This window comes from Giraffa tippelskirchi, chromosome 7 (assembly GCF_054371585.1).
Source record: "Giraffa tippelskirchi isolate mGirTip1 chromosome 7, T2T-mGirTip1v1.2.pri, whole genome shotgun sequence".
NCBI lineage: Eukaryota > Metazoa > Chordata > Mammalia > Artiodactyla > Giraffidae > Giraffa > Giraffa tippelskirchi.
The window spans coordinates 5,481,571-5,505,203 of record NC_137281.1 but is presented as its reverse complement, the minus strand read 5'-3'; the positions used below and the strand labels follow the sequence as shown (position 1 = coordinate 5,505,203).

The 23,633-nt window shown below is 42.0% G+C and overlaps 1 protein-coding gene, 1 long non-coding RNA gene and 1 pseudogene across 2 annotated transcripts in view; 2 read left to right on the top strand and 1 right to left on the bottom strand.

The window, feature by feature from the left end:
• Positions 1 to 3,685: 3,685 nt before the first annotated feature.
• Positions 3,686 to 4,737, bottom strand: LOC145515208 (uncharacterized). The gene is made up of 2 exons (XR_014060754.1): positions 4,345 to 4,737; positions 3,686 to 3,865 (listed from the first exon to the last, which is right to left on the bottom strand). It is a non-coding gene; the product is annotated as an uncharacterized LOC145515208 (long non-coding RNA).
• A 70-nt stretch (positions 4,738 to 4,807) lies between these two features.
• PPP2R1A (protein phosphatase 2 scaffold subunit Aalpha) overlaps positions 4,808 to 23,633 on the top strand; it is a 133,674-nt gene continuing 114,848 nt past the window's right edge. Inside the window, exons 1-4 of the mRNA XM_081514740.1 lie at positions 4,808 to 4,971; positions 11,974 to 12,153; positions 14,810 to 14,936; positions 16,312 to 16,398. Of these exons, the coding sequence (XP_081370866.1) occupies positions 16,390 to 16,398 (9 nt within the window). The 5' untranslated portion in view covers positions 4,808 to 4,971; positions 11,974 to 12,153; positions 14,810 to 14,936; positions 16,312 to 16,389. The remainder of the gene's footprint in view (positions 4,972 to 11,973; positions 12,154 to 14,809; positions 14,937 to 16,311; positions 16,399 to 23,633) is intronic.
• Positions 18,188 to 23,217, top strand: LOC145512373 (uncharacterized; annotated as a pseudogene).

The following is a 23,633-nucleotide window of genomic DNA, read 5'->3' as shown; positions in this document are numbered from 1 at the left end:
GGAGAGGTGTGTGTGGTTAGTCATGTCTGACTCTGTGACTCCATGGACTGTAGCCACCCAGGTTCCTCTGTCCATGGGATTTCCCAGGCAAGAATACTGGAGTGGGTTGCCATTTCCTTCTCCAGGGTTATGTTACTGACCCAGGAATCAAACCCGCGTCTCCTGTGTTTTCTACATTGCAGGTGGATGCTTTACCTGCTGAGCCATCAGGAAAGCAAATGAAGGAAGCTTGAATTCAACTAAGTGGAGGAAATGAGGAGGTGAATTTTTAAACATATAATGTGTATGTGGGAAAAGCACAAGAGGGCTGATACTGAGTTGGTGGCATATGGGGTGTGTTGGTATCAATTCAGTTACCCCCAGCCAAAGTGAAGTGTGAATTCAAAACCGGGATGTCGTCCTTTAAACCTTGCAAAGTTGATATTGCCAAGGAAGACTTGGCAAGCAACAGGCTGAGGTTGAGTCAGTCTGTTCATTTACAGAATATTTGGCAAATACTTCCTTGGTACTTGGTTCAGTCCTAGAAGCTGAGGAGATTGTGTTGATTAAAACAAAGAAAACCCATGGTCCCCTGGAGATATCATTGAGATGGTAGGATTATCTTTAAGTGTCTATCTCAGTGTATCTCTACACTCAAGCTAATTTAGTGAGAGGATGTAAGTGTTTCTAATAAATGCAATAGATGTGGAGTAATTGTCTCAAGGGAATATGACAATTTATTGTTGAAGGAGCACCTCATTTAGGGGATTGGGGAAGGACTTAATAATGGTATTTAAGCACCATAGAACACAAATCGATTTTTTAAAAATTTATTTTCTTGACGTACAATGTTGTGTTCATTTCTGCTGTATAGCAAAGTGATTCAGGTATACATATATATACATTCTTTTTCATATTCTTATCCACTGTGGTTTACTCCAGGATAATATAGGGCACTGTGCTATACAGGAGGACCTTGTTGTTTCAAATAAATTTTTGAAATGCCTATTTGTTATCTCCACAAGGAGATAATAAATTCCTTAATTTTAGTGAATTTCCTTTAATTTCAATGTTTAAAAAAATGGAAAACCAGTAAGATGAAGAAAACCAGTTTCTCAGTTGCAATGGCAGCATTTTAAGTGCTCAGTAGTCATGTGACTCCTGGCACTAGATCAAACTGGACAGCACAGACAGCAAAATGGTCAGACCGGGGTGGGATGCTCCACCATCATTTCCTTGTACCAGAGAGTAGAGTGCTGGTTTTCATGATTCTCTGATTCCCAGCAGAGAGAGGGGGGAAAAAAAACACTCAAAACCCTTACCTGTATAGATTTGGAATGTGAATGAATCAACTCATGGGCTAATAAAAATGCGTTCCGTCACTGGAGAGAAAGATGGTTCCAAGGAGCAGACTGTCTGACATGTCAGAGAGACTTAATTGATTATAAGGGGACAAAGCAGGAATGGAAAAGGATTGCTTGAATAAATAGAACAAAATGCGAAATAGAAGCCTTAGTCTTTAAGAGTGGTGGAGTGTATAGGGAGTCAGGGAGGTAAGATCTTTCTGGAAGGTGAAAGAGATTGGAGCTGAATCCTGAGATTGGTCCATAGGCCTGACACCTGTGAAGAGCTGCCATTTAAATATCCTGGAACTTCCCTGGTGGTCCAGTAGTTAAGACTCCATGCTTCCAATGCAGGGGTCGTGGGTTTCATCCCTGGTCTGGGAACTAAGATCCCATATGCCACGTGGTGCAGCCAAAAAGTAAGTTTAAAAAAAGTCTCAGCTCCTCTGTGATCCTCTGATTTGAGACAGGTGACTTCTTTCTCCCTCTTTCCTTCCCACTGTCACTGAGGTGGGGTCTTTGCTTTCTCCTTTATCTGGAGTTCTTTCCCATAGTACCATGAGAATAGAAGATCCCAGTTACAAACAGTGAGTCTGACTCATAGGAAAAGCAATGGAAATTTGCCATGTTATGGCCAACTCAGAATGCAAAAGCAGTCCTGGGTTTGGGTCATTTACTCCTCCGGAAACATTTTAAAGCACCATCATTGCAAATCATTGTTTTGCACAGTGAGGAAACATCAGTGAACAAAATGGGCAAAGGAACAGCCTTCACAGTGGACCATACAATCTAGTGAAGGACAGAGAGTGAATGGATTATAAAATGTCGAGAAGTGAGGAGAAATTTCTATGAGGAGAAATAAAGGAGAAATGACTAATATTAATAATAGTAATTTACAGTAAGGTAGTAATGAGGTAGATTTCCCCTCCCCAAGGAAAGGCTCTTCTGGATGTGTGCTAAGTCCCTTCAGTCGTGTCTGACTCTTTACAGCCCTGTGGACTGTAGCCCACTAGCCTCTTCTGTCCATGGGATTCTCCAGGCAAGAATACTGGAGTGGGTTGCCATTTCTTTCCCTAGGGGATCTTCCCAACCCAGGGATTGAAGGTCTCCTACATTGGCCGGTGGGTTCTTTACTACCAGCCCTACCTGGGAAGCCTGTTAGCATTTAATAGTCTATTATTGAAACCCATTCAAGTTTTTGTTCTGAGAACTGGGGATACAAAAATATTACAGAGTTTCTGTCTGAGGAATTCATAGTACTTTTGGAGGGCAGACAAGTCAGCATGATGGTCTAGAAAGATAATCTTCAGTCATCCCTTGTATAGACCTGTTGTCTCTTTTTCTCTGTTGGATGCCTTTTGTACTTTCTATTGTTAGTACCACAGTGTAGTTGCAATTTAATATTTAATAATTGTATTATTGTTTTTGAGACTGGCCTGGAAGATGTCCCTGAGTGCTATCTGAAGAAGTAACATCCAAGATGACTCATGAGGGAACAGCCATAGTAACTAATATTCTCTCATTGCTTCCTGTGTGCCAAGGACTTCAGTGGAGGGAAAGTATTCACAAATTCTTGGTAGCCTATGAGACCACAAGGTCTTGGGAGTGACCAGAGTAGTGGAAGAATTAAGTGGGAGGCAGGGAGTAATGAAGATGATAATGGAGAATCTGTTCAGTGTGTGCCTGTATATAGCCTTAAAAGCATTCTCTTGAGATCTTGCTTTAGTCTGTTATCAGTAAACTAATTCAGGGTTTTGTGGAGGGTATAATAACAAAGATGGTTGCGGTATGGGAAAAAAGGAGGTGGTTGGAGAGGCATTCACTTCTGGAGCTGGTGCGGTGGCAAATTCAGTAGTAATTCATATAAATGGAGTAAAGCAATGAGGGCGAGCACAGGGAGTGATTCTGGGGTTATTTTTGAGGTGGTATTAACAGGAATCAGTGGCCAGTATGATGGTGACATGTAGGTTATATTTTGGGTTGATCCTCTGACCTTCACATCAACCTACAATCCAGGTAACACATCTCCATTCTTGATTTACTGTGTAGTAGTGACTGCTGGATGAGAAACAAAACAAGGGAAAATTCAGTCTGGAAGGGAGAGGACTTCCATTTTAGAGTTGTGCACTTTGAGGAGCTTCCAGACTGGAGCAGGTGGTATGTTGTGATGCTATGTTAATCTTTGAGTTTAGTGACGATTCCATCTCCAAGTCCATACCCCAAATATAATCAAAATTGTAAGTTTTACTTAATCCCTTCAAATTTTTGAAATGCTTAGTAATGTTTGCCATAGGATCATATTATGAATGCTGTTCTGGAGGTCAATATTTCATCCTTTCAATAAGTCACTTAAAAAATACAGGTAATTCCATAATTGGCTTATTTATTTATATTATTTTCAATTTGGCCACACCACATGGTATATGGGATTGTAGTTCCCGGTCCAGGGATCAAACCTGCAGTGCTGTATTGGAAGCATAGTCTTCACCACTGGACCACGAAGGAAGTCCCTATAATTGGCTTTTTAAAGGCTGTAGACTGTTCTGTTGAAGAGATCTATGTTTAATTTACCAAACTATTCACCTGCTGATTGTACACTCAGGTTATTCTTAGTTTAAAAAAAAATTACCAAACAAAAATTCCTAGCATTGGAAATTCTGCATCAGTGAGAATGAAAATTTTAAATTGTATAGATAATTTATAAATTACCCTCTAGAAAGGATGTACAGATAATATCCTCTACTACCCCTCTATCTGTGTAAAATAATGGCTAATATTTAAGTGTTTTATTTGGGAATGATGCCAAACAATATAATACTATACTATATATATATACACAATATAATACTATAATTATTCGTAATTGCCCTTTGTTTTCTAAGGACATATTTGCATTCCTTTTAAGCCTCGCCCCTCTCGGTTTGCAATTAGAAACAGCCACATTCCCAGCCCCCGGCATTTGTATTTACAGTGCTGGGCTCTTCAGCGTCGGCTCCGCCCCTTCAACAGGGCTCAGACCCACCTTACTCATTCTCCATCCCCGCTCCACCTCCTTTCCAGATTTCACCCGGTCTTTGACAACCGCCTTTATAACGTGTCTTCACTCCTACAAACCGCTGATCGTCCAAAGGCGGCTCCTAAAGCCAGCTCCTCGTGTCTCCCTGACGTACGGAACCGCACTTCCTGCCAGTTGGCCGCCCCAGAGTGCTTGCTTCTCCGTGGTGTCTGCGGGCGCCGCCGTCTCTCCGTAGGCCCCAAAAGGCAAAAGAGAATCCGGCCCGCGCCGCCACTGTCTTGGGTAGGGTCCGGCCTCTCAAAACTTGTTCAGCGTGGTACGTTGGACCGACAACGAGGAGGAAAAGGGAAGGAAGTGTCCCCGAGTGATCTCGATCCCCGCTCTGAGCCCCATCTTCTGTGATGACCGTTTCCTCTCCCGTCGCGGGGTGGGCGTGGCCCCGTTACGTCACAGAGCTGGGCGGGAAGCCAGAGCGCCGAGACCGCGAAAGGCTCTGAGGTCGCGCCGCCTCAGAAGCGTCCCTAGCGACAGCCAGAGAGGGGACTTGGGAGCGACAAAGTGCTAATGGGAATCGTACTGGAAGTGAATTCAGCCTTTGGCAGCTGCCCGGAGCCTTGAGAATCTCAGTATCCAGTGGGTAGAGTTCGGGACGTCGATCCGGAGGGAGGGGCCTGCGAGGCCAGTGGAAGGCCTTCAGGCGGTTTTGGGTTCAGTCACTGAGGAGGCTGGCTTGGCTTTAGGCGTACGCCCTTTGTCAGTCAGTGCTGTTAAATCTCCGAAGAGAGAAGCGACCGAGGCGCTGACTGTGAGGGTTTGTGTCTGTGTTTTGAAACCCAGCCTTCCTAAAATTGACTTCCCTTGCTGACTTTATAATTGACCTCTCTAGTCAAAACTTTTTTCTTTTTCGTGTCCCACCCTGTTCCCCTCAGGATTGAGGACTATCAAAGGAAAGGGGGATTGAAAATGAGCTGGATCCTGAAGGGCCCTCTTGGGTACAAAAGGCCCTCCCTGTCACCCCCCCTTTCTTGTTTGTAGAAAAAGGCTTTGATCTCCTGGACTTTCAGGGATATCCAAAGAGCAGACTAATTAGGGACATGGGAAGTGAGGGAATGCAGAAACTAAGGAAAAGCAGGCAGGAAGCAGTAATTCATGGAATCTTAGTTTCTCCTTAAGGGATGTGCATAGGATCTGATGTGTACCTTTGAGTTGTTCGCAGAAACTCAGACACCTGCAGGGGTGGAAGATGTGATTGCTTGCTGAGCACAAGTGTGTAGAGCTCAGACTGGTTAGAACTAGAAAGTTGATGATGAAGTTTCCTGAAACTGTTACCTCACCGCCAACCAGTCAGTAGGAAGTCATGAAACCTGCATCCCTCATCACAAATAATTGCTTTAAAAAAACTCTTACCTGAAAGGCATCAGGGAGTTGAGGTCTTCTGAACCTGAGCTGTCAGTTCTCCTGGCTGGGCCCTGCAGAAAACGCTGGGGTTTGCTTCACAACAAAGGGGTGTCAGTAAATTGGCTTTGCTGCTCAGTGGGTGAGCCGACCCAAGTTTGACTTGATAACAATTTCTGCTTATGAGGCTCAGTGATTAAAAACTGGAGTGGTAGGTGAATATCAATGAATTCGGTGTTTTGCCTAGGTGTCTTGTCACTGTGGGGCTCAGACATGGAGAAACCTGGGGTGGGGGAAGGGTGCCACTGAATGGGGATTTATGGTCCAGATTTAACTTGAAGTCAGGTTTTTTGTTTGTTTTGGTTTATTTTGTGGGGCTGATTGTGTATGTGAAGAGGCATAAGGCTAGAGCTTTGGTGAGTAGGTAGGCTTGAGGTTCAGATATGGACTCCCGGGTACAGATTTTTTTTTTTTTTTTTTTTTTTTTTTTTTTTTTATGTTCAAAGATATTTATTGAACCATTATGAGTAGGGATAAAATAGTAAAAACAAGTGATTGCCCATTTATAAGAGAGTGATTAACTCAATTTTGGCACATTTACACCATGGAATATATTGCAAATGGTGCTGACTGAGAAAAACAAAGTGTATAATGACATCTCGTTTTTTTTTTTTTTTTTTTTTTTTATAAATTTATTTATTTTACTTGGGGGCTAATTACTTTACAATATTGTAATAGTTTTTGCCATACATTGACAAGAATCAGCCATGGGTTTACATGTGTTCCCCTTCCCGAACCCCCCACCCACCTCCCTCCCCCTCCCATCCCTCTGGATCATCCCACTGCCCCGGCCCCGAGCCCTTGTCACATGCATCGAACATGGAATGGTGCTCTGTTTCACATATGACAATACACATGTCTCAATGCCATTCTCCCAGAACGTCCCACCCTCACCTTCTCCCTCAGAGTCCATAAAATTGTTCCATGCATCTGTGTCTCTCATTCTGTCCCGCATATAGGGTTATCGTTACCATCTTTCAGATTCCATATATATGCATTAGTATACTGTATTGTTGTTTTTCTTTCTGGCTTACTTCACTCTGTATAATGGGCTCCAGTTTCATCCATCTCAGTAGAACCGGTTCAAATGTATTTTTTTTAAGATAGAAATATAGATCAATGGAACAAAATAGAAAGCCCAGAGATAAACCCACGCACATATGGACACCTTATCTTCGACAAAGGAGGCAAGAATATACAATGGAGAAAAGACAACCTCTTTAACAAGTGGTGCTGGGAAAACTGGTCAACCACTTGTAAAAGAATGAAACTAGAACACTTCCTAACACCGTACACAAAAATAAACTCAAAATGGATTAAAGATCTAAACGTAAGACCAGAAACAATAAAACTCCTAGAGGAAAACATAGGCAAAACACTCTCCGACATAAATCACAGCAGGATCCTCCATGACCCACCTCCCAGAATATTGGAAATAAAAGCAAAAATAAACAAATGGGACCTAATTAAAATTAAAAGCTTTTGCACAACAAAGGAAACTATAAACAAGGTGAAAAGACAGCCTTCAGAATGGGAGAAAATAATAGCAAATGAAGCAACAGACAAACAATTAATCTCCAAAATATACAAGCAACTTCTGCAGCTGAATTCCCGAAAAATAAATGACCCAATCAAAAAATGGGCCAAAGAACTAAACAGACATTTCTCCAAAGAAGACATACAGATGGCTAACAAACACATGAAAAGATGCTCAACATCACTCATTATTAGAGAAATGCAAATCAAAACCACAATGAGGTATCATTTCACACCAGTCAGAATGGCTGCTATCCAAAAGTCTACAAGCAATAAATGCTGGAGAGGGTGTGGAGAAAAGGGAACCCTCTTACACTGTTGGTGGGAATGCAAACTAGTACAGCCACTATGGAGAACAGTGTGGAGATTCCTTAAAAAACTGGGAATAGAACTGCCATATGACCCAGCAATCCCACTGCTGGGCATATACACCGAGGAAACCAGAATTGAAAGAGACGCGTGTACCCCAATGTTCATCGCAGCACTGTTTACAATAGCCAGGACATGGAAGCAACCTAGATGTCCATCAGCAGATGAATGGATAAGGAAGCTGTGGTACATATACACAATGGAATATTACTCAGCCATTAAAAAAATACATTTGAACCGGGTACAGATTTGATGATAGATTCATTCAGTTGATCCAAATCCAGTTCACTCCTTCAAGCCCATACCTTCCTCAAGATACTAATTGAAAACTATTGTCATGACAAATAAACTCTTGTCACTATCTATTCTCAAAAATAGATATAATCTAGTGATGTGCTATAAAAGATGTTTTTTATTTCTTTTGCCTCCAAGTCTACTCCACAGTTTTCTTGTATATTCCCTTTCAGGTTCCTTCTACACAAGTAAAAACATGTCTCTTACCCTAAATGCTGATCACCAATGCAAACCATGGTGTATGTGTGTGTTTAATATTTTTGTGTTACCTTTGGATGGAAAAGGCACCTTTACCGTACCTTTGGAGTGACCTGTATAAAAGATATGGCTTCCCAGGTAAAGAATCCCAGTGGTAAAGAATCCGCCTGCCAGTGTAGGAGATGCAAGAGATGTGGGTTTGATCCTTGGATGGGGAAGATCCCTTGGAGGAGGAAATGGCAACCCACTCCAGTATTGTTGCCTGGAAAGTCCTGTCCCAGGGACAGAAGACCCTGGTGGGCTATTGTAGTCCATGGGGTCACAAGAGTTGGACATGACCGAGCAGCTCAACATACACATATGCACATGTAACAGATGTTGGTTTTATCACTTTATTTCTAATTATAAACATTTCCATAGTATAAAATGATTACATTTTCTTAATGGCTGCGGTGGTGTCATGTCAGGTGAGGGAACCAGAGGCAAGGTTATTAGAGTCACATTAACTGTATGTGTACATTAATTTGAATAGGCTTGACTTACATACTTAGGCTTTTCTGCAGCATGTTAACGACTCTCTGCTTATCCAGGTTCTCTCACCCACCCACAGGATTTGTTGTCATTTACTACTGAATAATTCAGAGTTTTCATTTATATTGCCTTTTTAGTTTGAAGGTTTTTCATTTTTTTTCCCCTGGATATGCAGGTTTTGGTTTCTGTTTTTATAAATGTGTTGAATTTCTCATTAATATTTCTCTCTTGCATCTCCTGCATTGGCAGACGGATTCTTTACCACTGAGCCACCTGGGAAGCCATATCTCTTATACAGATCATTCCAAAGGTATGGAAGAGGTACCTTTTCCATGCAAAGGTAACACAAAAATATTAAACATATACATACACCATGGTTTGCATTTCTAGTTTTGTTGTGTTGTGGTCAAGAAATAAGCTTCTTTGATATTAATTTGTGAAACTTACGAAAATGTATTTCTGTGGCCTACTTTGCTCTTTAAGGCTTCATATTTTTCTCTTTGTACATGTGTGTATTTCTGGAAAAAGCAGGTGGCCCTTCTAGGGCAACAGGAGTGATGCCATAAAGTGAATGTGTGCAGTGAAAAGAAATCATCAGGAAATCCTACCCGTTCATTATAGGAGGGACAGGAGGACTCGTGAACAGGGGATTATGAAATTTGAATGTGGCCAAGATGTTGTATTCGTGTTCTCCTCCTCATGAGTAGTCCTGAGTTTGATGGTCTTTGATAGTCCTATAAATAGTTCTATACGTTTTCTCTTGTCCAGATCTCTAGTCCTGGTGCATAGAGTAAAATGATTCAAGGTTGGCGACCGAGTGGAATTGCATGTACCCAGAGGTCAAAGACAGAGGATGAGATGCTTGGATGGCATCACTGACTCAATGGACATGAGTTTGAGCGAGCTCCAGGAGATAGTGAAGGTCAGGGAAGCCTGGTGTGCCGCAGTCCATGGGGTCGCAAAGAGTCAGACATGACTTAGTGACTGAACAACAGGAGATCAAAGAACAGTTGTGGTGGGTAGAATGGGGGTGGGTCTGTGGTTTGGGGGGTTAGAAAAGCTATTGGGAAATTATCTTGGAAAAATTTGTGGCCAGAAGGAGTGGAAGCAAAAACTCATGGTGATTTCGCTGAATCAACGAGCTTGTGACGTGAGTCTTTCTGACTCCTTGTCTGTCTTTGACTTGCTGCTTTGGAGTGAGTGTCGGGACTTGCTCCTGCTCTAGTTCTCTCTTTGTGAAAGAAGGTTGCTCTGTGTTCGTGCATTGAGTGTTCTGAGAGCTGTTTCAGACATCCAGTATAGTCACTGTGCTTGTATGCTGCTTTCTAGTGTGATATTATGGGTAGTGAGCTTTTTCAGCCAGCTCTACAGAGAACTAAACTTTTGGAGGTTGTCTGGTGAAGAAAGTACAAAGTGGTTAAGGGGATGAGCTTTGGAGAGAGCCCAGGTTTGAAATTCAGCACTGCCTCTGAGAAAGTATGTGACTCTGGACAAGATACTCTGTCTCTAGGTTCTAAGCCTTGACTTGTTTCATTTAAACACACATCTAGTGATTTGATACATCTGGATTGGTGGCAAGGATTAAATAAGAAAATATTTATGATTTGCTTAGCATGTTAATCTTTTTTTAATTTTATTTTTATTTATTTATTTTAAAAATTTAATTGGAGGCTAATTACTTTACAATATTTTGGTGGTTTTTGCCATACATTCACATGAATCAACCATGGGTGTACATGTGTTCCCCATCCTGAACCCCCTCCCACCTCCCTCCCCATCCCATCTCTCAGAGTCATCCCAGTGCACCAGCCCTCAGCACCCTGCCTCATGCATCGAACCTGGACTGGTGATCTATTTCACATACGATAACATACATGTTTCAATGCTATTCTCTCAAATCATCCCACCCTTGCCTTCTCCCACAGAGTCCAATAGTCTGTTCTTTACATCTGTGTCTCTTTTGCTGTCTCACATATAGGATCATCATTACCATCTTTCTAAATTCCATATATAATTAGCATGTTAATCTTCATAGTGTTTGCACTGCCTTGAGGCCTAGATGTTGTGGTTTTCTAAACAAAAGGAAACTTTCAAGTATTAGGATCTTATGTTAGAGGACACCTATATTAGATTTTGTGTTGGTTCTGTGATTTTCTTGTTCAGTCGCTCAGTCATGTCCGACTCTTTGCAATCCCCTGGACTGCAGCACACCAGGCTTCCTTGTCCTTCACCATCTCCTGGAGTTTACACAAACTTGTGTCCATTGAGTCGGTGATGCCATCCAACCATCTTATCCTTTGTCAGCCCCTGCTCCTGACTTCAATCTGTGATAAAGTAACACAAACTTAACTGTGTAAATACAAGTCTATTGTCTTAGAGTTCTGTGGGTTAGCAGTTCAAGATGGATCTTACAGAGCTAAAACCAAGGTCTCAGCAAGAGTGTGTTCTTTCCTGGAGGCTGTGGGGGACAAGCTATTTCTTTGTCTTTTCAAGCTTCTAGAGTCTGTCCATGCTCCTTGGCTCCTGGTTCCCCTTCTCCCCATCTCCAGAAATGGCGTGTTGAGTTCTTATCATATCACATCTCTCTCTGGTCCCTTTGCTTTCTTCCATGCATAAGGGCCCATTTCGTTACATTGAGCCTACCAGGCCCAGGGAATCTAATCTAATCCAGGGAATCTCTGGATTAGTAGGTCATCTGATTAGCAACTGTAATTTCATTAACCACCTTCATTCCCCTTTGCCATGTGATGTAACGTATTCACAGCTTCCAGAGATTAGAACATGGATATCTTTGTGGGGGCCGTGACTCTGCCTACCGCAGCACCTTTAGCAACACCAACGAGGTGTATGGCCCAGTAGTTGTGGTGGTTTAGTCCCTCAATCCTGTCTGACTCTTTGCAACCCCAGGGACTGTAGCTGGACTGTAGCCCACCAGGCTCTTCTGTCCATGGGATTTCCAGGGGAATGTACAAATTGAAGTGAATTTGCTTTTGGATGGGCTTGGCATGTATACACTATTGATACTATGATATCACTATGATATACACTGTTGATTAGATGACTGATGAGAACCTACTATATAGCACAGGGAAATCGACTCAGTGCTCTGTGGTGACCTGAATGGAAAGGAGATCTAAGGAGATGGGGATGTATGTATGTGTGTCCCTGATCCACTTTGCTGTACAACAGAAATTTACACAGCATTGTAAAGCAATTATACTCCAGGAAAAGTAAAGTGAGTTTGTTTTTAAGTCCTTAGAATCAAGTGAAGTAAGGAGAAGGAAGTTCCAGGACCAGGAAAGGATCACTTCCGGGGATACGTTAATTTGAGATGTGAGGTCTATGATTGGAATTTGAGTGACAATCTGGAAAAACAGAAGAATCCCAATTCCAGTCATTTTCGAAGAACAGAAGAAAATGACCACGGTCCAGGTGAGTTTGACACGTTTACTCCCTTCTTTCATGTTGTATTTGTAGAGGCTTATCAAAGTTGACTTGATTTATTGGAAAAGACACGTTTTTGAGAGCCTGAATCTGAAGAAAAATAAATATCAACCATAATGTCTATGTCACGGTAAATTTTAAATGGGGGGGAATGCAGGTCAGAGAATCTGCTCAGAATTTTTAATGTCAGAATATTAATTAAAAAACTGTAAGACCGTAGGGGTTATTTATGTTGTTGTTCAGTCACTAAGTCATGTCTGACTCTTTGCGACCCCAGGGACTGCTGTGTACCAGGCCTCCCTGTCCTTCACTGTCTCCCAGAGTTTGCTCAAACTCATGTCCATTGAGTTGGTGATGCCATCCAACCATCTCATCCTCTGTTGTCCCCTTCTCCTCCTGTCCTTAATCTTTCCCAGCATCAGGGTCTTTTTCCAATGAGTCAGCTCTTTGCATCTGGTGGCCAAAGTATTGGAACTTCAGCATCAGTCCTTCCAGTGAATATTCAAGGTTGATTTCCTTTAGGATTGACTGGTTTGATCTCCTTGGGAGATCCAAGGGACTCTCAAGAGTCTTCTGCAGCACCACAATTGGAAGGTGTCAATTCTTCGGCACTCAGCCTTCTTTATGGTCTAACTCTCACATCCGTATATGACTACTGGAAAAACCATTCAGTTCAGTTCAGTTCAGTCGCTCAGTCGTGTCTGACTCTTTGCAACCCCATGAACTGCAGCATGCCAGGCCTCCCTGTCCACCACCAACTCCCGGAGTTTACTCAAACGCATGTCCATTGAGTCGGTGATGCCATCCAACCATCTCATCCTCTGTCTTCCCCTTCTCCTCCTGCCCTCAATCTTTCCCAGCATCAGGGTCTTTTCAAATGAGTCAACCCTTTGCATCAGGTGGCCAAAGTATTGGAGTTTCAGCTTCAACATCAGTCCTTCCAATGAATACGCAGGACTGATCTCCTTTAGGATGGACTGGTTAGATCTCCTTGCAGTCCAAGGGGCTCTCAAGAGTCTTGTCCAACACCACACTTCAAAAGCATCAATTCTTCTGCGCTCAGCTTTCTTTATAGTCCAACTCTCACATCCATACATGACTACTGGAAAAACCATAGCCTTGACTAGACGGATCTTTGTTGACCAAGTAATGTCTCTGCTTTTTAATCTGCTGTCTAGGTTGGTCATAACTTTCCTTCCAAGGAGTAAGTGTCTTTTAATTTCATGGCTGCAATCAACATCTGCAGTGATTTTGGAGCCCAAAAAAATAAAGTCAGCCACTGTTTCCACTGTTTCCCCATCTATTTGCTATGAAGTGATGGGACCAGCTGCCATGTAAGATCATGGCATCAGCCTTTCTGAATGTTGAGTTTTAAGCCAGCTTTTTCGTTCTCTGTTGTTGCTCTACCAGATTATCTCCAATAATTTTGGAAGCTAATGCCAACAAGAGAAATACAGAGCATTACGTGATTCATGTTTTTGTGCAGAGAAGGTAGATCATTTCCTCAGTAAAGTAAATCTTTCCTGGCACTGAAGTTTTAATAAATTATTTATTTATTTGGGTGTGTTTGGTCTTAGTTTCAGCATACGGTATCTTTCATTTGTGGTATGTGAGATATAGTTCCCTGGCTAGGGATAGAACCAGGGCCCCCTGCATTGGAAATAGGGAGCCTTAGCCACTGGACCAGCAGGGAAGTCATCACTGCTGTTGGGAACTTAGAGGCAATAAATCATATTGGTTATTCTTTTGTTACATATATGTAGTTTCCCTTTGGATATTTTTGAATTTTCCCTTTGAGTTTGGTGTTCTGCAGTTTTACCTCCGTGTGTGTATAGCAGTGGATCTCTTTTTCCTCCTGCTTGGCATTGTTGAGTTCTCTCATTCTGAGGTTTTGTCTTTTACCAGTTCTAAAATATAATCTGCCTTTGTACCTTTGGTTATTACCTTCCCTCAGATTTTTTTTCTTCTTCCCTCAGATTGAGAATAGGTGCAAATTCAACATTCTCACTATGTCCTTCATATCTCTCACCCTCACTTTTGCATTTTCAATTGTTGTCTTTTGCACTTCAGATCTGTTGTCCAGTTGACTTCTGTGTTATATCTAATTGGTAGTCAGTCTATAAATTGAAATTCCTAATTTCAGTTTCTGGATTCCTTGCTTTGAATTGATCTTTGTTTCTTCAAGTTAACCCTCTTATCTTTAAGACCGTGTTACGCCTCTGCATGCATTAAACATGGTTTATATTTCAGTGTCTCACACTTCCAGCCTCATCAGGTTTTCCATGTTTAACTCTAGTGCTTATTGTTGCTGTTTAACTCGTGCTTCTTGAGGGTAAGAACATGCGTGTTCGTTTTGATATCACCTGCACATAGCTTGCGTGCACATATGCACACAGATGGCAGATGTGTCAAGGTTAAAAGAGGTGTTAATGACCATGTTTCAGAAAACCTTCTGAATTATTGAGTGAATGGGTGGCTGAATTAGAGTAACAGGATGCCTGTTTAAGATTCTCCATTCTTCCACACTGGATAATATATCACATATATGGATACAGCCTACACAGTAGAAATGATTAGATTTCTATACGTCTCTTCCAAACCATCTAAGAATCACTCCAGATTAAAGAAGAATCTGTTACTACAGGGATCATTGTTATTTGAAGATGTGGCTGTGGAGTTCACCCGGGAGGAGTGGAGGCTGCTAGACCCTGCTCAGAAGGACCTATACCAGGACGTGCTGCCGGAGAACTACAGCAGCCTGCTGTCTGTGGGTGAGGACGGCTCTCCTGTGCCACTCGGTGTGCCCAGGCAGCAGTCTTTCCTTTCTCAGCTGTGGAATGCTTTGGGGGCAGATATCTGAAGTACGAATGATGTAAGAGAGATTGTCAGACTTCTGCAAAGGGCCAGATAGCAAATACTGCAGGCTGTGCGGGCTGCCTACTGTTTCTGTAACATATTCTTTTTTTTTTAAACAACACATTTATTTGTTGTTTTTTTTTTAGCACACACACTATATATATATATATATTATTTATTTATGGCTGTGCTCGCTCTTCTTTGCTGCGTGGGCTTTTCTCTAGGAAGTGAGGACTACTTTCTAGTTGCAGTGCACAGACTTCTCATTGCAGTGGCTTCTCTTGTGTGGAGATCTCTAGGGCACGGGGGCTTCAGTAGTTGCAGTTCCTGGGCTCAAGAACACAGGCTCAGTAGTTATGGCACATGGGCTTAGTTGCTCTTCAGCATGTGGAATCTTCCCGGACCAGCGATCGAACCCATGTCTTCTACATTGGCAAGTGGATTCTTTCCCGCTGAGCCACCAGGGAAGCCCAGAACACACACACACACACACACACACACACACACACACACATTTTATCGATTATGTAGGTATTCCGCTAAATTTATTATATGTATTATAAGTAAGTAAGAGTTAGTCACTCACTCGTATCCAACTCTGTGACCCCATGGACTATCCCACGAGGCTTCTCTGTCCATGGAATTCCCCAGGCAAGAATACTGGAGTGGGTTGCCATTTCCTTCTCCAGGGGATCTTCCCAACCCAGGGATCGAACCCAGGTCACCTACATTGCAGACAGATTCTTTACTGTCTGAGCCACCAGGGAAGTCCATACGTACTATAAAAGATACATAAAAATAGAAACGTCAAAAGGATGAGACATCCATGAGATGAATATTTTTAAGTGATTTTAATTTTTAAAATGTAATGGTACAAAACACATTTGCTATCATGTTTTAGAAGTTTTCCTTTACTTCTTGAATATTCTGTTTTGTAAGAGCACTTTATTCTGAATGAATAACACTTTTAAAGTGTGAAAGTTTAATGTCTTAGTTACAGTCACTGACCAGAGTTTGTTGACACATACATATGACTTGAATTTTTATAAATGATAGATTCTTAGTCTCCCCTCAGGCCTCAGACAGGTTTATTTCATCTAGGATCTTGATTTGTTTTGCTTAGATTTTTTTTTTCCTTTCTATGGATTCTCAAGTTTTCACTACTCCAAGGGGAAAGCTACTTCCAAGGTGCAGCTGCATAATCTGTTAATATAAACGGGATCATTGAACAGTGTTTAGATTTCATGCCCAAAGATTTTGCTAAATAGTATGTTATTTTTTTGTGAATAGGTTTACAAAGTCCCAAACCAATTGAAATCTTCAAGTTGAAGCAAGGAGACAAACCATGGACAGAAAGGGAAGATATCCATGATCCAGGTAAGTGAATGAGAAACATCCAGGTAGAAAAGAAGTAAATTCCTAGATCTGTGAAGGCCTCACACCTTTGAAATCGTGTTATGGTGACATCTTCTAGTTTCTAAACTTTGACAGTATCTCAACAGAGCCTCCGGAGAAGGCAATGGCACCCCACTCCAGTACTCTTGCCTGGAAAATCCCATGGACGGAGAAGCTTGGTAGGCTACAGTCCATGGGGTCGCTAAGAGTCGGACACGACTGAGCGACTTCACTTTCACTTTTCCCTTTCACGCACTGGAGAAGGACATGGCAACCCACTCCAGTATTCTTGCCTGGAGAATCCCAGGGACTGCGGAGCCTGGTGGGCTGCCGTCTATGGGGTCGCACAGAGTCGGACACGACTGAAACGACTTAGCAGCAGCAGCAGCAGCAGCAGCAACAGAGCCTCTGAGGATTCCTCTTCTATGTTAATATTCATTACTTAATCATTTAGATGGAGAAGGAGAAGGAAATGGCAACCCACTCCAGTATTATTGCCTGGAGAATCCCATGGACAAAGGAGCCTGGTGGGCTACAGTCCATGGGGTCATAAAGAGTTGGACACGACTGAGTGACTAACACACACAATCATTTAGAGGAAAATACTCATGTTTTCACCTCTGGATTTCGTACTGATTTATTTCATCTAGAGTCTTGATTTGCTTTGCTTAGATTTTTTTCTTTCTATGGATTCTCAAATTTTTCCCTTCTTCATTGACTGCCGTAGTATCACTGCTAGTTCCTTCCTCTTACCTTGCTTTGAAAATTCAGGCTTCCATGCCTCTCTGCAAAGAGAGAACTTCAAATTCACCATCGTCTCCTGACTAGTGAACCTCAGGTAATATTGATTTCCCTTCCTAACATTAAGCCCCACCCTGAATGCTGTGTTCTCATGGCAACTGGTCTTTTAGTGTACATCTGTCTGTTTATTCATTCTGGATGGGCAAATATGAGATAAACAAATGTAGCAACATGTTAACTGTAGAATCAAAGAGGTGGGTATATAGCTGTTCACTGTGTAATTCATTCGATCTGTATGTTTGAAAAAATTTTTTAATAAAATTGTGAGAAACGCTATAAATACTGTAATTTTTAGAATGAATTATGCCTCCTACATAGACTGAAATAAAGGAATTCAGTCAAGTAAAAAAAAACAAAACAAAAAGTTCACAATCTTAGGCCTCACCTGAAGTCAAACCATAACCCTCATGCATACTTTGCTGATTTCTTCATATATTTGCTGGATCAGATATATATATATATTTTTTTTCCCCCCTCTCTTTTTTGGCTGTGCTGTGTGGCACACAGGATCTTACTTCCCAAATCAGGGATCAAACCTGTGTCCCCTACAGTGGAAGCTCAGAGTCTTAACCACTGGACCACCAGGGAAGTCCTTACAAAACCTTCAGTTGTAAAAAAAAAACCACACTATCTGCAAAGTACAATAAAGCAAAGCACAATAAAATGAGCTGTGTTTGTATAGAAATATTACCCAAAGAGGGAGTTCATTGGCAGTCCTGTGGTTAGGACTCCATGCTTCCACTGCAGTGGGCATGGACCAGACTAGATTCCTGGTCAGGGAACTAAGATCCCCTGCAAGTTGTGTGGCACAGCCAAAAAAACCAAATTGAATTGAAGGTTTGTGGCAGCTCTGTGTCGAGCAAATCTGTTGGCACCATTTTTTCCAATAGCGTTTGCTCACTTTGTGTCTTTCTCATATTTTGGTAATTCTCAATATTTCAAACTTTTTCATTATTATTATGTTGTTACGATGATTTGTAATCCATGATCTTTGATGTTACTTCTACAACTCACAGAAGGCCCAAATGATGGTTAGCAATTTTTAATGAGAAAGTATTTTTAAATTAAGATATGTACTCTGTTTTAGACATAATGCTATTGCACACTTAACAGACTATTGTATAAGCATAACTTTTATATGCACGGGGAAACAAATTCATGTCACTAGCTTTATTGGAATACTTGCTTTATTGTTGAGGTCTGGAACTGAACCTGGAATATCTCTGAGTTATGCCCATACAGATAACCCCATATTTGTCCTCTAACCAAAATCTTCTCTAAATTCCTCTTTCCAGTTGAGTTCTTTATGTCTGTACTACGATACCCACCTCAGAATGTTTGTGTCAAAATACACACCGATTTTCCCACATTAAAAATCTCTTTTCCTGGTGTTCCTCACCAACTTAAGCTGGAACTTCTAGTCATTTAGGCCAAATACCTGAGGAAAATCCTTAATTCCTCCTTGTTACTTACATTGAATTCAACACTGAATGTCGTTTTTTCCTTCTCCTAGATGCGCCTTGAGTTCCTCGGCTTGTCCACATGTACACTGTTGTTGCTCCAGACCAAGCCACTGTTGTCTCTTGCCTGATGACTTCATTAACTTTCTCTCCCACACTTTTTCCTCTCCCATCACTATCCATGCAGCAGTCGGCAGTCTTTTGGAAATACAAATCAGAACTCCCCACCTCCTCAGAGCTTCCAGTGGCTCGTCACTAGTCTTAGCATTAAATTCAGACTCTTCTACTAGGTCTACATAGCATGACTTCTGTCTACCTTTTGAACTTTAAGTTTTCCTTCTCCCTATGTAACTGTTCCATTCAGGGCCCACTGGCTACCTTTCTATTTCTTGACCTGGCCCAAACCTTTCCTTTGTCAAGACTTTTGCACTGCTGTCATACTTGAATGAAACATGAAGTTACTTACATGAAGCTGCTTAATTTTTATTCCTAGTTTCTTGGCTCACCTTTTATTTCCCCACAGGTAATTACCTGTTTCCCATTGTTCTTTTTTCATGTGCTAGGAACCACTTTTCAGTGTGAAGTTGTCTTATTTCTTTGCTTCCATTTTGTTCTCTTTTGCTCAGGGGAATGCAGAAAATGTGTTTCTCTTTGGTGTGTATTCAGATGCTATAACAGCACATGATACATATTAGACATTCAATAAATATTGAAGGAGAGAATGGATACATCCTCCATCATGTTAGATCAAATGTCTCTCCAACTTATTTTATTTTGTGTTAATGACACACATTTCTACTTTGTCCTCTTTGCTGGTTTTGCAAGGATCTCTTTGGAGAGCATCAAAAATTTTACTAATTGAGGATTGTCTGCCACTGATTCTGTTATCTTCTTTTTTTTTCTAACATGTTATGGCCTTATTGTGTTTCCCCCAATTTTCAAGAAGTAAATTTACACTTAATGATTTTTTTCATATGACACAATTGTCACAGAGAGCTAGCCCAAACCATTTCATTTTAGAAGCAGTTTTATTGCATAACCTGATTGTGAAAGAATTCATTTTCTTTCTAGAAGTGGGTGATCCTATGCAGCAATCCTTAGAAATCCAAAACAAGCATAAAAATATGGAAGGTGGCCATGAAGTCAGTTCTTTGGGAAATATTTTTTGTCTGCATAGAAATCTTGTTACTTTAAGGCAAAGCCATGATAAGTTTGACATACTGAACTCGAATTTATATTTAGTTAACCAGAATAAAAGCTCCATAGCAAAGAATCCTGAGAAGTTTAATAAATATGAGAAATCATTTCTTCATAGTAAGCATGAAAAACATTACACTGGAATTAAATGCAATAAACATGGAAACACTCTCTGCACCAATTCAAAACTCAGCATATATCAGATTGAAAAAGGAAAGAAACATGAGTGTATGGAATGTGGTTAAAACCTTCATCAAAAAGTCTCAACTCACTGTACACCAGAGAACATATACAGGAGAGAAGCTGTATAAATGCCTTAAATGTGGTAAAGCCTTCTGCAGGAAGGCAGAGCTCAATATACATATGCAAGTTGAACGAGGAATAAAACCCCAAGCATGCAGTGAATGTGGGAAAACCTTCTCCAGGAAGTCTCAGCTCCTTGTACATCAGAAAACTCACATGGGAGAGAAACCCTATACATGCAGTGAATGTGGGAAAGGCTTCATCCAGAAGGGTAACTTCCTTATACATCAGCGAATTCATACTTCAGAGAAGCCCTGTAGATGCAGAGTGTGGTAAAGCCTTCAGTCACAAGCCATGTCTCGTTGCACATCAGGTATTTCACACTGGAAATCCTCCCTATGTATGCAGTGAGTGGGGGAAAGCCTACTTTCAGAAGTCAAGTTTCATTAGACATCAAAGAGGTCACACAGAAGAGAAGTGCCACAAATGCAACGTGTGTGGGAAAAGCTACTCCACAAAGTCCATACTTAGCAGACACCAGAGAGTCCATACGGGAGAGAAGCCCCATGGGGGCAGCAGCTGTGGGAAAGCCTTCTGCCATGCCACAAGTCCTCCCTCACTAAACATAAGAGAACTCATACAAATGAGAAATGTGTCGATTCAGTCAAGGTGGAAGAGGATTCCTTGGAGAGCCATGACTCATGTACTACAGAACCCAAACAGGAGAAAACCTCTGTTGAGACAGTGACAATGTAGGGGCCTGCTATGGCAGTGCAGGCATCATTAAGCATCCATGGATTCCTTGCCCAAGGGAATGTGGTTCTTGTGGGAGAGCCTATGGCCAGATGTGTCCCCTCAGGAGATGGCAGAGAGTTTTCACAGGAGAGGAACCTCATGAATGTAGTGAATGTGATACTGCCTTCAATTACCAATTATGTCTTCTTTTATGTTATGGGAAACATGTAAGGAGTGCATTCAGTGTGGACAAGCCTTTGGAGCAAACTTTAGCTTTTTATGTAGTTGAAAACTCACTGAGAGAAAGCTAATGAATGTAGTGATAATGGAAAGGTCAGTCAGTCAGTCAGTGTTAGTCGCTCAGTTGTGGCTCTTTGTGACCCCATGGACTGCAGCCTGCCAGGCTCTCTGTCCATGGAATTCTCCAGGCAAGAATACTTGAGTGGGTTGCCAATCCCTTCTCCAGGGGATTTTCCCAACACAGGGATCAAACCTGGGTCTCTTGCATTGCAGGCAGATTCTTTACCATCTGAGCCACTAGGGGACCCTAGTACAAAGATATACCTCATTAAATATCAGCAGCTCTTAGTAGGTTGAATCGTAGCGAGCTTGACTTCAAAAGCATCATAAATTCACATCAGAAAGAAATTTGGGGAAGGCAAATATGTCAGTCCCTAAGACCACCCTCATGTTTGATTATTCTCTGAAGGCACTGACTCAAAAACTAAAAAAAACACCCCCAAACCTCAAAAACTCAAAAACAAAAAAAGAAAAACTCAGAAGCTGCTATACTTATGGTTACAGATTATGACAGTGAAAAGTTACAAATTAGCAAATCTAAAAGGTGCTTGAGGTCCCAGTTGTCCTCCTAGTGGAGTTGTATGGACTGTGTGTAACTCTACCAACAATGACATGACAACTCGTGCATATTGCCAGCCAGAGAAACTCACCTGAGCCTTAGTGCCTGGGGACTTAGGGAGTCAGTAAGGGTGCTCCTTATGCCAGCATGGAGAAACCACATGACTGACTTTAGCTTTTCAAACTCTAGCCTTCTTGACGTCAAACCAATACATCATGGCCCAGAGACCCCCAGGCAAACAAAAGCAAGTGTTCACCAAGAATCATATTGCTGGCATAAACTGTATGACATGGTTCAAACCCCGGGTATGCGAAGATGCTCATGGCAGGCAGGCTGTTCCAAGGGCTTAGAGGTTCCCTCTCAGGTGGTGGTCAAAAGCCAGTCCTTTCTTTGGAATGTGCAGGATCTAAACACCCCCAACCTGCCAAGTCACCTTCAAATTTGCACACTAGTGAAAATGATAAGGTTTTTAATAACATTGTTCCTCATCATGTGTCAGAAATAAATGTCTATGGATACATGAAATGTGTAGAACGTTTAGCAGAATGGCAGCCAGTCTCATAAAGAAGATAAGCTTGTGATTGTAGTGGAAATTTGGAAACTTGACATAAAACTACCCTCATTTTCCATCAGATTAACACCCTTAATGTGTGTGTGTGTGTGTGTGTTCATTTTTTGGCTGCACCCCTACGGCTTGTGGAACTTCCCTGACCAGGGATCATACCCATGCCCCCTGCAGTGGAAGCATGGAGTCTTAACCTCTGGACTGCCAGGGAAGTCCTTAATGTGTAGTTTGATAGAGAAGGACTTCAACTCTTTCTCATTGCTAGGGGATGACTCCATAACTCACCTGCTGATGGTTCATAGGCAGTGTAACATTGTACCTATTATATTTGGTCACCTTTGTTAGATTCTTTTAGAAGCAGGTTGCTAGGCCAGCCCATACTCAGTGGGAGAGTTGCACATCTGTGAGGGCCTTCTTAGAGTCAACCTGCCTGAATAATCATCAGGGAAAAAAGATATTCTTTGTGGAAAGTTGCCATGGTTTCCTGTTTAAACAGTGCTTGAACAGAACCTGGTACTCTCTGTGCCACCCCCCCTACCCAACCCCACCTTGACTCAGCTTGGCCATGCAGAGCCAGCCTTCTGTCACCACCTCACGGCACCCTTGGACCACTCCCAAGGTGTCTGCTGCTGCTCCAGTGTGGTGAGCCGCTGCCTCTCAGCCCCTTGATGTGACCACCACGTACCCCTTGCAGGGGCCCCGGAATTCCTGCCAAGGCTTGGAGGCACAGTCAACTGCCAGATCCACCTGGAGCCTCTGAAGTTTACCTGTCCACCTCTCACTACTCTGATGGCAATGATGTGGCTTTGGAGAACTTTGTCAAATGTCTTCCTAGCCAGTCTCGTAAGGGGAGGGCACACGCTGAGAGGCTGATGAAGCTGCAAGAACCTCCGAGGCGGCTGCATCTTCCTCTGGTGTATCCAGAAACTGGAACAGGATGACTCAGAGTGGGCTCTGTGCAGTGGAATGTGTGTTCCACTCAGAAAAGGGCATGAATCAGTTACTACTGGAACCGCACACAAGTTATCATATGACATATAATACCTACTGACAGAAATGAGCCCTGCTTGTGTGACACCTGAGTGAGCAGGTGAAATACACCAGAATTGAGTGACCACATAACCGACTTATGTGTGGTGAGGGTTCCAGAATCGGGTGTGGCAGAGTGTTTCTGACAGGCACACCCAATAACGATGAGAGTAAGCATTAGGCTGGCTTCCCGGTGGCAATGAGGGTGACTTCCATGGTCACCATGGGAGTACATCCCTTTTGGGTTTTCTTTTACCCTTTCTGTAAGTTGTATAATACTAAAGCACTAAAGCATCCACTTATGCTTTTTTTTCCCATTTGTCTGTTC